A 12,246-nucleotide genomic window follows, 5' to 3' on the forward strand; every position below is an offset into this window, starting at 1 on the left:
ACTTATTAAAAACTCCTCTCAAAAGAGTAGTGCAACGAATCGAATCTCGATGGAGAAGGAGTAAGAATGAACGAATTCGCCGAAAAGAATATTAATTCTCATCTCTACGTATGACCCGTCGAAAAACTCAGACTGTGACACTATGTTTTTCTTTAGTTGAACAACCCTTACTGAAAATATTACTTCTTTCGGGCCTTGACTGGTTCGTCTTGGTCTAACAACCTTCTAAGTCATGTCCCCAATTTCTGGCTTACTATTCTTTTTGACACCATGTAGATGGATGGGAACTTCTCTCTCCGGAGAAACACTCTGGATGGGATTTGCCAAGTGAAAATCTGCGCCTCTATCGCCTCACTAACGGACAGTCGTCTACGCTCCTAAAGATATTAGTACTTGCTGAACAGATATTTATAGCACACTAAAAATGTGTGTCAGCTTGATATTAAAATACTGCAAATATTTGCCAACTGCCAAAGAAGTCAATTAGGAAGTAGCATTTATTTAAAATCATCAAATTAAAATCAAACTTAAGATCAAGAGATCGTACAAGTGAACAGAATAATTATCTCGCAAACAGGTCATCTTCTTGTAGGATATATAGAGAGACTATCAAAGCTTTACTACTAATCCCAAACCATACTATGCATCTAATCGGATTTACACGTCTATCGACACAGTGGGCAGAGCAGGCAGCCGCCAAGAGCCCCGGGGGCAGCCTCATTGAAGGGACCTCGTATAATCGGCCTTGCCGAAAGAGCTCGGCGAAAGGAGCCTGATAAATCCTAGTTGAAAGGACCTAAGACTTCATGAGCACATTTTCGACCATATCCCAAGGACTTAGGAGGCTAGATCCCTCTCTCGCATAGACACTCTTCAATGTTTGAAAACTTCTGCATGATCTGCAAGAGATCGACTGGACAGGATCGGTAACCAGAAATTCTAGAAATTTAAAATATTTCTCGAAATTTTCTTTCGCTTTTTTTAACACTTAAAAATTCTGTATTGCATGTAAAAATTTTCAAATGTGATTACATTCTCACCAGATATATATTTAAATACCAAACGTTTTTACTTGACACAAGTTGTGCACGTTTGCCGGTTTCACTGAGCAGTTCATTTAATGATGATGTTCCACGCGCTTTTCCACGTGTACCGTTCCGCCCTGGGACTTGTTGTTCAGCAGCTGGTTGACCGCTGTAAGGGTGGAGATTGGAATCTGCAGATGGCAAGAATAGAAAACAAGAATGCTTGTTAGAAGGATTCCTACGCAAATGTAGCTCAAATACACGTACGTTGAAGATATCGTTCCAGAAGTTGGGATTGTGAGCAGCGGTCGAGCTGCTGACCACATGACTGCTCGTGGATGCTCCCGAACCACTGTGTCCATTCGACGAATCCAATCGGGTGCGTACCTAGAATATCACAGAACAAAAAACAATCGATCAAGCCTCAAAAAAATATTCGTTTTTCGCAGAAGAGTACAGAACAAACCGGAAAAAGATGATCATATTCACAATGAACTGTGGTGTTAAGTGATTGTGGTTTGTGTGTGTGTGTGTGTGTGTGTGTAAGCGTAAGCCTAAGATGAATTAAACCAAACAGCTAAATGAAGATCGCATTGCACAAGCTCAAATCAAGCGGCCAAAAATCCAATTCGGGTACCTCTTGCTGGTAGGAAGGTGCATGCTCATGATCGTAGTACACCTGCTTCACAAACGTCTTTTGGAACGTTGGTGGCGGAGGCGGTGGTGGTGGAGCCGGGTGAGCATAATGCGCCCCAAAGTTGGAGAATTTTTGGAAGTCAAAGAATCGGTCTAGATCAATCTGTGGCTCGGGTCTGGTATGGTGTGTTTCAACGACGGCAACCTAGAGGAGTTTTTGGATAAGTTTTTTTGTTTTGTTGGGAAACATGTTCGTCCCATGAGAACGTGTATGTGTTCGTTAAATATAGTGTGACAAAATTTTGAAGCCTCTCCTCTTGCTGAGCGACAATACGACACAAGTCTCCAGGATCTTACCTTGTGAGGATGGCTGATCACCTTTTTCTTGTAGACCGTCTTGTGGTAGGTGTGGGCTGGGGCTGGCTGAGGCGCTGGCGCTCGCAGCTCCGTATGTACCTGCTTCACGTGTTGATCATCGATACGCTCAAAGTTTCCACCGTGCTGGAGGCCCGTTTCCTTCGTAATGACGACCTAAACAGAACGGAAGTAAAGGGCCCGGATCAGTGTCTAATTTCAACCAGCTTTATCACCCAGTTTGTGGTTACCTCCGATGGTGCTGCTCCTTGGTTTGTTTGGCCCAGTCGGATGACCTTCTTGCTTACTCCGCCGGCATGTGATTCGGCTCCAACGCCACCAGCCGCACCCCTATCGTCGAGTCCACCGCCGAGGGCAGCACTGGCTCCAACGCCATGTCCAGCAGTCGCTCCAGCATACGCGCCTCCCGCCGTACGTTCTGAGAATGGTTTCTTCCGGTAAGTGATGACCTTCGAAGGGTTTTGCGTTAGTTGACTGTTGCCGGTGGGCAATTCCCTTGTCCAGCAGATTACTTGGTGCAGTATACACAGAGTGACTAAGTTTGTTGTGCTGTTGACTGTTAGTTTGATCTAATTCCGGCCCAAACACTAGGACAAGGCTCACCTAAGAAGATTAGTGATTATTGGTTTATACGTGCAGAGTTGAGTTAAACACAGTTTCCTAGCATGCAGTTAGTGGTCAAACGGGTTTAAAAAAGCAACAAATTTAATTTATTAATAATAAAACACATTTAAAATTTCGGATGTACATGTCATGCAGTTAGCCATTTTGTGGTCTCGTGTGTGTGAGTGTGTGAGTGCACCTGTCGTCATGCATCGACAGAGCAGCGTGCAGCGTGAGGTTAATAGTATCCGGGCGACCGTGCAAAAGCTCCCAAGAAACCACCCAACACTCCGTTACCATTGCCGCCGAGCAGGCCGCCTATTCCGGCACCGGCCTGCTGTCCGTGGGGCGTGCCGGCCGACGCAGACAGCCCTCCGTGAGCACTGTTGCCCGTGAGCAGCCCACCCAAACCGGCCTCGGCGTGGTAGCCGCCAAAGTTTACGCCAAACTTCCCATCGCGGAAGGTGAGAAACTGCAATTAGGGAGGAAAGAAATTGGATAAACGGATCAGTGCAGTACTGCGGAAGTTGTGAGTCGCTGAGATTCCAGTTGTGTTTACGCGACCGGACAGATATTACACAATCACATGATAAATAAGCGAGACGGGCCAAGATCCTATCGGCGTATCGACAAATAATCTATCTCCCTTGGTCGCAGCGCAGTTCTGTCACGCGTCACCCGGACGCTAGAATGCATTGCGATCTCGATTCCGATAAGTTATGGCGGTGATGACGCGTGATCAGGGTGCAGCTCGAGGTGAATCTTCGCGTTTTGCATGACGCCACCGTGCATGGGAAAACTTGTTTTGTGACACAGAAAAAAATTCCATTCACATGAGTGACAGATAGCTGCTCAGATAGTAGTTCTCTCAGGTACTTCGAGGTAGATCTTGAAACGCATACTAAACAAAATAATTAATAAAACGTAACTGGTTTTGCATTATGTTTCATTCTCAGTCATACAAAAAGAACCAGCTTTGTTTCACTTGATTCCATGTTTGGAGATCAAGAATATGATCAAGGTACTTCTAGCTATAGCGAGAATTCCTATAAGCGAGAATACTAAGATTAACGACATTCAACTCGTTCTTTCCCTCCGTTCGCAAGAATCGGTGGGTAAACCTGTTCCAGCAAACCTGACGGAAACACTTAGACTCGATATCACAGACGTCATACACGTCGTCATCGTCGTGCGGTTCATACATATGTAGAAACCTGTGCTATTTGTACCATCCTATGCTCGAACGACCGCACTCGAACCGCAAAACGCACTTTCCGCGACCGATCCGATGTTTAATATTCTCTGCTAAATTCTCTCAAGCATCACGGCTCGAAGTCATGCTTATAGGAACCGCTAGAAGGCAAAGCATACCGCCGCAAGTGAATCTGTTGTTCTGTTTTTATTCCACACTGAAGTAAAGGGAAAGAAAAACAGCAAACGAGTATATCGTTGATCGGCATGACCCATAGCTGGAACTAATCAATAAGGTGAGCGGTAATGGGCGGTTGTCCAGTAAGGAAAAAAAGCAAGGATCCAACCTTTAACGACCTTCTAGAAGGTTAGTTTGGATGCTCCAAACTGTACGGCTCCGGTGTATTTTTATAGCAACCTTAAAAGATCACAACACACCAGGTCGCTAATGAAGGACTGGAACGGAGCGTTAGATTCACGGAAACAAAGGTTGAAAAGCATGAGTTGGTTTAATTGCTCCGTAATCAGTGTAAAGCGGCGTATTTGCGACGAGTTGATTCACCGCACGACGTCACTTGCATTCCGCACGCACTGACCGATCCACCGTTCCAACCGGTAAACGACGGTCAATGTCAATGTGTAGCACCGAAAACCGCTGCACCATGATCTATTTCCTGTGGAGCAACTTTTACTTTTGTTTTTCGGCCCGCTTCTACTAACCGGCACCCGATACGGGTGCCCACGATAGACAGCAAGTGCGACATCGTACGATCTACCGCAGACGGGCAGTGGGTTCGTCGCTTTATGCGGCGCGCAAGTCTTTCGTTTCGCTTCGAAAGCAAAGCCTAAGTGGATTGCATTCCGTTTTTGGCACTATCGCACACTCTTCCGACGATGGTTAAAAATCGCATACATTATTCATATTAGCTGGGTGATCCACCATGAACCGGCCCACAGCATATGAGCCTCGAAAAAGGCGTGAGCTGTTTAGCATGCGAATTTAAATAATTCGGACGCCCGCCCAGGGTTCGGTTGGTGTCACCGCTGGAGATACTTTCCCCCAGTCAGCCGCTTCGTAGAACATCTGCTGGGAAACTGGTTGTGGATGGCTCTAACGCTGACTGGAACACGCATGATTCGAATCCAATGTTGTGTGAGTTGATTCTGAGCGAGGGAAGCCACCAGTGATCGTGAAGAACCGCTAAATTGACACACCTTTTAGAAATCAAGCGATTATCCAATTTAACCTTCTAGATAAAGCCAAACGAAACAAAAAAAAAAAGCGGTGTGATTCTTCATTCAACTATTCCGACACTTCCTCGGAAGATTTTCTTCTATCGCAGAGTTGGTGTGTGTGTGTTTTTTACTATGCCTCTGTTTTCTAGCGCCTTCTACACCGTCAAAGGGCAGCGAACTGTGAAGCAAAACATTTGACGCGCGTCCTTTGTGCTGATTGGATAACGCGACTAATTTCGGTGGCATCATGGCGACGCTTCCGACCGATACTTCTAGCTACAAAAACTTTTTTTTTGTGTGCTAAATATGGATATTGAAGAAGATTAGAAAAAATAAATTAATGCTGAATGACTCAAAGGCTGGTAGCGAGGCAAGGCAGATTTGCACGCGATGACTAAGCATATTTCAATTAAGATCTTGAGCATGTTTTCTGCACCGAAAATAATTAATTAATTCTCAAAGTCATCAGATTTCCATTAGCTATCTGGTGAAAAATTTCCTTCAATTTAGCAACTTGACTATCTATTTAATTATGGGGTGCATTATGAACGATCACGATCACTGCGATCTCTCAGGTACATCTCCCGGATATGTGCTGATATAATTATTGGGACCACCACAACACCCAGGAATCACACCCTTGTGAATCATGACACACACACACACTAAAACATTCAACATCTTCACTTTAAACAATGCTTGTTATTCAACCCATCAGGTTGGATATAGGACAAGCCTCCCATTCTATCCCACACTCATGGGACAATCCCGGTTCGATGGAGCAAAAAAAAAAAAACAAAAATCTGCCAACACACTGTCCTCTCTATCGCTTTTGTATGGTAATGTAATGGAGCGATCTTCACGAACGTGTCTGCAAATAAATGGCTTTCGTATGCATCTCACGTCACGATCAAAAACGTTGCTTTTGATAAATGTCCAACTTGGCATAAAACTCCGAACACTCTCACACACATTGGTCACACGCGACAGAACCAAACAACTTACTTGCGGAACTGGACTTGCCAGGGTGCACTGTACGATCACGAGGATCAGCAAACCGATCGCAAGGGTAGACCTCATGTTAGCACTGTTCTTGTGTCGTCGCCGTAGTCACTTCTTCACTAACGATTGTAGTATGGTGGCAACCCCTTTGTGTGCCGATCGAAAGATGTTGCGCGCTCGAAAGATCGACTCGCACTGCCTGCAGATGTGCGCTGCTTTACACTCTTAAGGGCCCGGTCCGTTACGGTGCTCTTGCTTCGTCGGGTCGAACCTGCCGCGAGGATAATGACGTAGAACCTGCTTCGCCCGCCCGGTGCCCGATGGGAAGCAGTCAGTAGAAGCATCGGGTGCGCTACAGCCGTAGAATCTCAATCCTTGTTTTTTTTTTTGTTGTAGCTCATCGAGCCTTGTTTTAGGAAGTGTATTGGACGACGTTTGCACACGCAAAAACTGGTTCAATCAGAGATAATATCTTGAGAAGGGGATGGAAAGACCAGTGAAGGTATCCAGTGTGCTTGCCAGTATGGCTGCATATGCGTAAATATTGAACAGAATGATTTTCTGTATTTTTGTACGGCTCGAATCTTGCGTACTAGAGTGTGTGCTTGTTCCCTTTTTGATCTCTTTACGTTTGCCAGCGCGACTGACGTCACGTTGGGCGGCTTAATTGAGTCAGGCAATTGATCTTTCACGCTGTTGACTTGGAAAAGCTATTTCTGATGAATGGAAGAATTGCTTCACGGGACAGGTAGATGTGTTTGATGAGTTTGTTTTTTGTTATTTGTATCACTTGAAGCATTTGGCTTTACTGTATTTCTAGAGTGTTCTTGGACTTTTGATGATGATGAAGATGGGGATGAATGGGATGAAGAGTTAGGTGAGGTCAAAGTACGGATTTGGGAAGGATCCAAAAATACGACCCAATCAGAGATATGCTGACAACTAGTTTTTTGGCTTTAATGATAAAACTGATGCTTTTAGTGTAATATTCTTAGTGCATAGCGATCAATCTGGGTTTTATGAAATTGACTTTTTCTAGAAACTAGATCGTTCTAACAAAGATTTGTGGCCTTATAAGATTTAATTGCAGTATATCAAACTACTACCCCAAACTTGGTAAGAAGGACTCATAACTATAATTTCAACTGCACATTCACTTGCATCGGCTTGTACTATAGGAGGAACTGGGTGGGATTGGAATTTCTGTCCAGTCACGCATGATCATCTCTAGCATCACGTTGATAAGAATACAAGTTAGCCTATTGTGATGGCTGCCTGCACCAAGGTAAGGTGTCTTGAGCCATTACGTCGGTATCACTTGTGGAGCTGGTCAGGAAGTTCCGTAGTTGGAAGCTGCTCGACATTATTGGGTGGATGGATTATAATTGACGTTTCGGAGGCCGAACAACAATATCTGCAGCTGAGCGACTTACTTCTTAACTTCGAGCTTAACTTCTTTGCAACGATCGACATTTTTCAGGCCCTGTTTATTTGTTCAGATAAATAAGTTGATGTTGCTGCCTTCAATATGGAAGATATTGGGTTGGATGAACGAGTTCGGGCGTTGCAAATGCGCATTCAATCATTCAATTTCAGTCTACTTTTTGTTTGCCGATTGAATATTTAGCTTGTTGTCACTTAGTTGGGTGTGCGATCCTCGAGCGAATCTAGTATCAAACCGAATATTGTTGTCACCTCAGTACAAAGCGATATGTGCAATATAAATACCGTGAAATACAATTGAAGGCATTAAATGCTACGTATTTGTATATACTTACGACCAATGAGTAATAGAAGTAGTAATTCCTAGATCCGGCGATGGAATTCTTTACCATTCATCATGTTCAGCTACGATCGCCACCACGTGGTGTGTGAGTAAGTGTACTGATTATTTGCTGGACTAAACTGCATGAACCATAATTCTTTTATTTGGCGACACAGTTGTTCATACTGTTGAGAACATATGATTGATTTGTGCTTGTTTATATACATATGTACATTTTTAAAACTGATTTTTTCCATTACTGTCCTAAGTGTTTTATCGACCAATAACGACCATTTCAAAATGGATTGTACTACAACAAACTGTATAACAGTTTGTTTGTTTACCTTTCTGTTTTAAATCAAGAATTGAGGGAATTGGATCGAAGCTATGGTGTTATTTTGTAATATTCTATCCGAATTCTACATATCAAAGCCTCAAACGCACGCTACAAGTGACTATAGTGGTAAATAAAACAACACGGTCGCGTTTATTGCTCTCTCTCTCTCTCTTCGCCTAGGAAAAGCTACTAATTTTACAATATCAACAACTACTTCCCACTTTCAAGGGAAGGCGAAAGGTTTCTTCCGAGCACATTCTCTTTGTATACTAGCTTCTCAACATTGGTCGCCGCTCGTAGCTTCTCATCTTCGGTAATGCGTTCTGCTCGTTTCTCCTGAATGGAAGCTGAAAGACGATACAACGACACAATGAAAAGTGAGCAAGGGCAGCCAGCTTGTGGTAAAGCTTTCGGTGGAGTTTTCGCTTACGACTGTACGGAGTGTATTTGTCCGAAAGGAGGCTCTCGATGTTGTAACCTATCACGCCAACTATAGTTGCCACCGGGAGCGTGATGTACGCCGCATTGGAACGCAGGAATTGCATAATCAGAGGCCACATGTTGTAGTTTTACAGCCAGTATATTGCTCGATGATTGACTTAAACCTAAAAAGAAACGAATGCCGTGAAAAATTCTGGAAGAAGGTGTGTTTTAGTGCACTTGCCTTGTGATGAAATAGTTTTTGCTTCTCGTTTGTTTTGATTTCAATCCGGTTTTTTCGTGACATTTGTTTGTTGACAATCAGCTGGCATTGGAGATGGTGGTTTATAGCTACTGGTTACCGAGTGTAGTTGAAGGACTATCTACCTGTTCTGAGTTTCGCTTGCATGCAAAATGAAACCAATTTCAAATATCCTCGAACAACTCGGAATGTAGCACAGACTGTAGAACGGACGCGGAAGAACCGAACTCCTCAACTCGCCCCTCAAAACGTGCGCGTAAACAGATCAGAGCGAAGGTTGCGATTGAAAACAACAAAAAACTTTTGTTCTCCTTTTTGCGTCTCTTTGTTTCGTATTATCCAATCGTGCGATTTCCGTTTGCCCGTTCCGTTACCAGTTTTTCTACATTTTCGCCTCTACAATTGCTTTGCACGGACGCGTTGGGGTAAGTGTGGTGCGTGTGTTTCGCACGTCGGTAACGAAACGACCAATGTGTTTTGTACACTTGCAGTCGCCTCGGTGCGATGGAGGTGTCACCGTCCGTCGAGTCGAGCCTCACCACGGGCACCACCACCATCCAATCGCTCCCGACCGAGCTGCTGACCGCAATCTTTTATCACCTGCGCGTTCCGGATCTGGCCGCGGTGCGCCAAACCTGCCGACACTGGTACGAAATTGTGAACAGCACCCGTTCGCTGATGAATCGGTTCGTGCTCTCCCTACGGAACTTCCGGATAGAGGAGGGCATTGAACCGTGCCTGGTGTTGGAAAGTACCCGCAGCACGTTCGAGAAAGTATGCCTCAAATCCTGCTTCATCAGTCCCGCTCCCGTACTGTGGCGCTCGATCGGCAGTCACACGGTAGAGCTGACGCTCAGCGAGTGCAAAATCAGCTGCGAAACGCTGGTCGGTGTGCTGCAGGCTACGCGGGAAAATTTGCGCTCGCTCACGATTAAATCGATCAAGTTTGACGGACACCAAATCTATAACGCACCCAACGACTTTCTGCTCGAACGGTTACAGTCGCTCACGATACGGAACTCCTTCCTGTACGATGGATTCCTGCACCTGTTGAAGCGCATCTGTCCCAATCTGAAAGCGCTCAAGCTAACCTTTTCCTCGTACGAACGATGGGGTGAAAATTTGGTCAAATTTGTGGCCACGCAAAGTGCCACGCTGGAAGCGATTACGCTCAGCTACACGAAAGCGACCGGCGCACTGCTGCAGCAGATCGGACGCATCAAGAATCTGCGGCTACGGAAGGTGTCACTGAAGTCGTGCTTTGCGATCAAGGAAAACGATATACTGCAGCTGGCCCGCTTGCAGCCGACGATAGTGCACCTCAACCTGGACAATCTGTTTTCCGCCAGCGAACAGTTTCTGGAAGCTCTCAGTGCCTTGCTGCCGCAGATGAAGCGCATCAAGCTGCGGGTGGCCCGGGTCACTAACCTGCACCGATCCTTCCTGGCCAACATGTCCCAGCTCAACTATCTAAAGATAACGGACGCAACGCAGATAAAGGGCAACGTCGATCTGAGTGCGTACGAAAATCCGGCCCTCGAGAAGCTGTTCGTATCGGCGGCCGTGTTCTCGCGGAACACACTGCCCCGGTTCTTCGAACGGTGTCCCAACATTCGCAGCCTTACACTGTACCAGTGTACGTACGAAAACATTCACGATCTGCAGCTCGCCTTTTCGCATCTGGAAGGGCTAGAGTATCTGAACCTGCAGCGCACAATCGATCTCGGCGATAGCTTCTTCAACCGGGACGTGTTCGATACGATCGTGATGCCGTTCGAACGGGTACGCTTCTACCCGATCGCGAACCTGAACAGGCTGTGCTATCTCAACCTCAGCCACTGTCGCGATCTGTCCGATCAGACGCTGATGGCGCTCCAGTTCCCGCTGCTGAAGAAGATCGATCTGCGCGGGCTGTACATTACGGAGGCGGGTATTGCGACGCTCGTGCGCGACTGTCCCCATCTGGAGTATGTGCTGGTCGATGCCTGCAAGCGTATCTGTGATACAGCCGTGCTGTACCTGTGCCGGGATTTGCGCAACCTGCGGTTGCTGAACCTGGAGAGCTGTAAAGCCATCACGGACCTGTCGGTGGAACATATCGTGCGGCACTGTCGCAGCTTGGTGTGGCTGAATGCGCTCAACTGTCCGCAGATAAGCGAGGGCGCAAAGGCCCGGTTACGAACCGTGCGCACAATACGGTCGCTGCACGTGTGATCGGGCGGCACGTGGTGCTGCTAAGATGCTGCCAACACACCCGCACATCGCACCTGCTCCCCATTCCCGCGGGCACAACGACGAGTGTGCAAGAACAATAATCGGGCTTTCTTCGGAATCGGACCAATTATCTCCTTCGAAGCGTTCAAGCGTGTGTGTCTGTTTCGAAACGAATTGATTGTTTTAGTTTTTACCCCACTTTTTTGTTATGCGTTCGAGTAGCTGATTGATGTGAAGCGAAAGCGTGGATGCATAATTGGATAAAACCGTTCAAAAGATGCCCGCACCGCACATAGTACGCGAGATAGTTGGATTGAATTTTGTGACTCATATTTCGTGACTAGATTTAAGCGGTTTTTTAACGATATATATATACTTAGATGTGAGTTCTAGGGAGATGTTACGTTTTTCTCTGCGTCCAAATGAAAAGAATAGTGAGCAATAAAGTAAAACGTTGGTTGGTCGACTAATTTATACAAAACTTTACCTCCGCCGGTGTTACTTTAAATGGATCTCTCCTTTTAACAAGTTCTTGTTAAGGGAGTTGAGGATGCATCTATGCAGCGTAAGTGATTTCACAGTTCAGGGAGCATTATACTCCGTTTAGACGCTAGACAACAGAGTTCACACTTTTCATGAGCGATGATGTGATGACTCAAGACAGAAGAGTTCACTCTCATCCAAATCCGCAATCAGTAGCAGATCCTTCAGCAATGGCGGCTTACCAGGAATTCTTTGGAATATTAGCATTTTATTAGATTCCTCTTTAGGACATATGCCGCCGGGAAGCAAGTGCGACTGTTTTTGAATCACAATAGTTGGAGTGTAACATGTACAGTAACATGAAAGAGTCCAGTTGACTGTCCTGTTTGTAGGACAATTTTCATTCCTGGAGACCTAGTCGGCACGGGCAAATAAGCCAAGCACAGCGATCGCATTAGTTTGACCAAGAAGAGATGGAAGAATACGGGATTATTTGCAGATATATATGCGACGAATGCTGTACTTTATTGAGTTTCCTGAAGACTGAAAACAGTTAGACCATGAACGCATATTTTGTGACAGTTCCTAGAATAGCTCGTGTGTATTAGAAAGCGATCATTAAACGCTAAGCTGATGCACACGATTCCGACCCACGTAACGTTTATACTGCACCCCAGCAACCTCAAAAACGAACGCG

At 45.6% G+C, this 12,246-nt stretch overlaps 3 protein-coding genes across 4 annotated transcripts; 1 reads left to right on the top strand and 2 right to left on the bottom strand.

Moving 5' to 3' along the window:
• Window positions 1-1,002: 1,002 nt before the first annotated feature.
• Window positions 1,003-6,282, bottom strand: LOC118516431. Of its 2 annotated transcripts, XM_036062309.1 has the most exons (7): window positions 6,072-6,282; window positions 2,937-3,111; window positions 2,267-2,454; window positions 2,019-2,192; window positions 1,663-1,866; window positions 1,293-1,412; window positions 1,003-1,216 (listed from the first exon to the last, which is right to left on the bottom strand). In XM_036062309.1, exons 1-7 carry the CDS (start codon window positions 6,144-6,146, stop codon window positions 1,118-1,120), a joined length of 1,035 nt encoding a protein of 344 aa, XP_035918202.1. In that variant the 5' UTR covers window positions 6,147-6,282; the 3' UTR covers window positions 1,003-1,117. The 2 variants fall into 2 exon arrangements, with proteins under 2 accessions (XP_035918202.1, XP_035918203.1); XM_036062310.1 differs by lacking the exon at window positions 1,663-1,866.
• A 2,007-nt stretch (window positions 6,283-8,289) lies between these two features.
• Window positions 8,290-8,958, bottom strand: LOC118516427 (small integral membrane protein 12-A-like). The gene is made up of 3 exons (XM_036062298.1): window positions 8,835-8,958; window positions 8,601-8,775; window positions 8,290-8,517 (listed from the first exon to the last, which is right to left on the bottom strand). Exons 2-3 carry the CDS (start codon window positions 8,728-8,730, stop codon window positions 8,381-8,383), a joined length of 267 nt encoding a protein of 88 aa, XP_035918191.1. The 5' UTR covers window positions 8,731-8,775; window positions 8,835-8,958; the 3' UTR covers window positions 8,290-8,380.
• Window positions 8,959-9,016: 58 nt separating this feature from the next.
• On the top strand, window positions 9,017-11,547 carry LOC118516426 (F-box/LRR-repeat protein 2-like). Its single transcript, XM_036062297.1, has 2 exons — window positions 9,017-9,277; window positions 9,344-11,547. The coding sequence occupies exon 2, from the start codon at window positions 9,357-9,359 to the stop codon at window positions 11,064-11,066; it is 1,710 nt and encodes a 569-aa protein (XP_035918190.1). The 5' UTR covers window positions 9,017-9,277; window positions 9,344-9,356; the 3' UTR covers window positions 11,067-11,547.
• The last annotated feature ends 699 nt before the right edge of the window (window positions 11,548-12,246 follow it).

Source organism: Anopheles stephensi, unplaced genomic scaffold, assembly GCF_013141755.1.
Source record: "Anopheles stephensi strain Indian unplaced genomic scaffold, UCI_ANSTEP_V1.0 ucontig291, whole genome shotgun sequence".
NCBI classification, from domain to species: domain Eukaryota; kingdom Metazoa; phylum Arthropoda; class Insecta; order Diptera; family Culicidae; genus Anopheles; species Anopheles stephensi.

Excerpts from the sequence above, each read along its gene's own strand:
- LOC118516431 (XM_036062309.1), bottom strand. The coding sequence starts at position 6,146 with ATGAGGTCTACCCTTGCGATCGGTTTGCTGATCCTCGTGATCGTACAG. Across the intron at positions 1,867-2,018 it reads TGATCAGCCATCCTCACAAG|GTTGCCGTCGTTGAAACACA; the intron begins GTAAGATCCTGG and ends AAACTCCTCTAG. Across the intron at positions 1,217-1,292 it reads TCTGGAACGATATCTTCAAC|ATTCCAATCTCCACCCTTAC; the intron begins GTACGTGTATTT and ends TGCCATCTGCAG.
- LOC118516427 (XM_036062298.1), bottom strand. The coding sequence starts at position 8,730 with ATGTGGCCTCTGATTATGCAATTCCTGCGTTCCAATGCGGCGTACATC. Across the intron at positions 8,518-8,600 it reads CAAATACACTCCGTACAGTC|CTTCCATTCAGGAGAAACGA; the intron begins GTAAGCGAAAAC and ends ATCGTCTTTCAG.
- LOC118516426 (XM_036062297.1), top strand. The coding sequence starts at position 9,357 with ATGGAGGTGTCACCGTCCGTCGAGTCGAGCCTCACCACGGGCACCACC.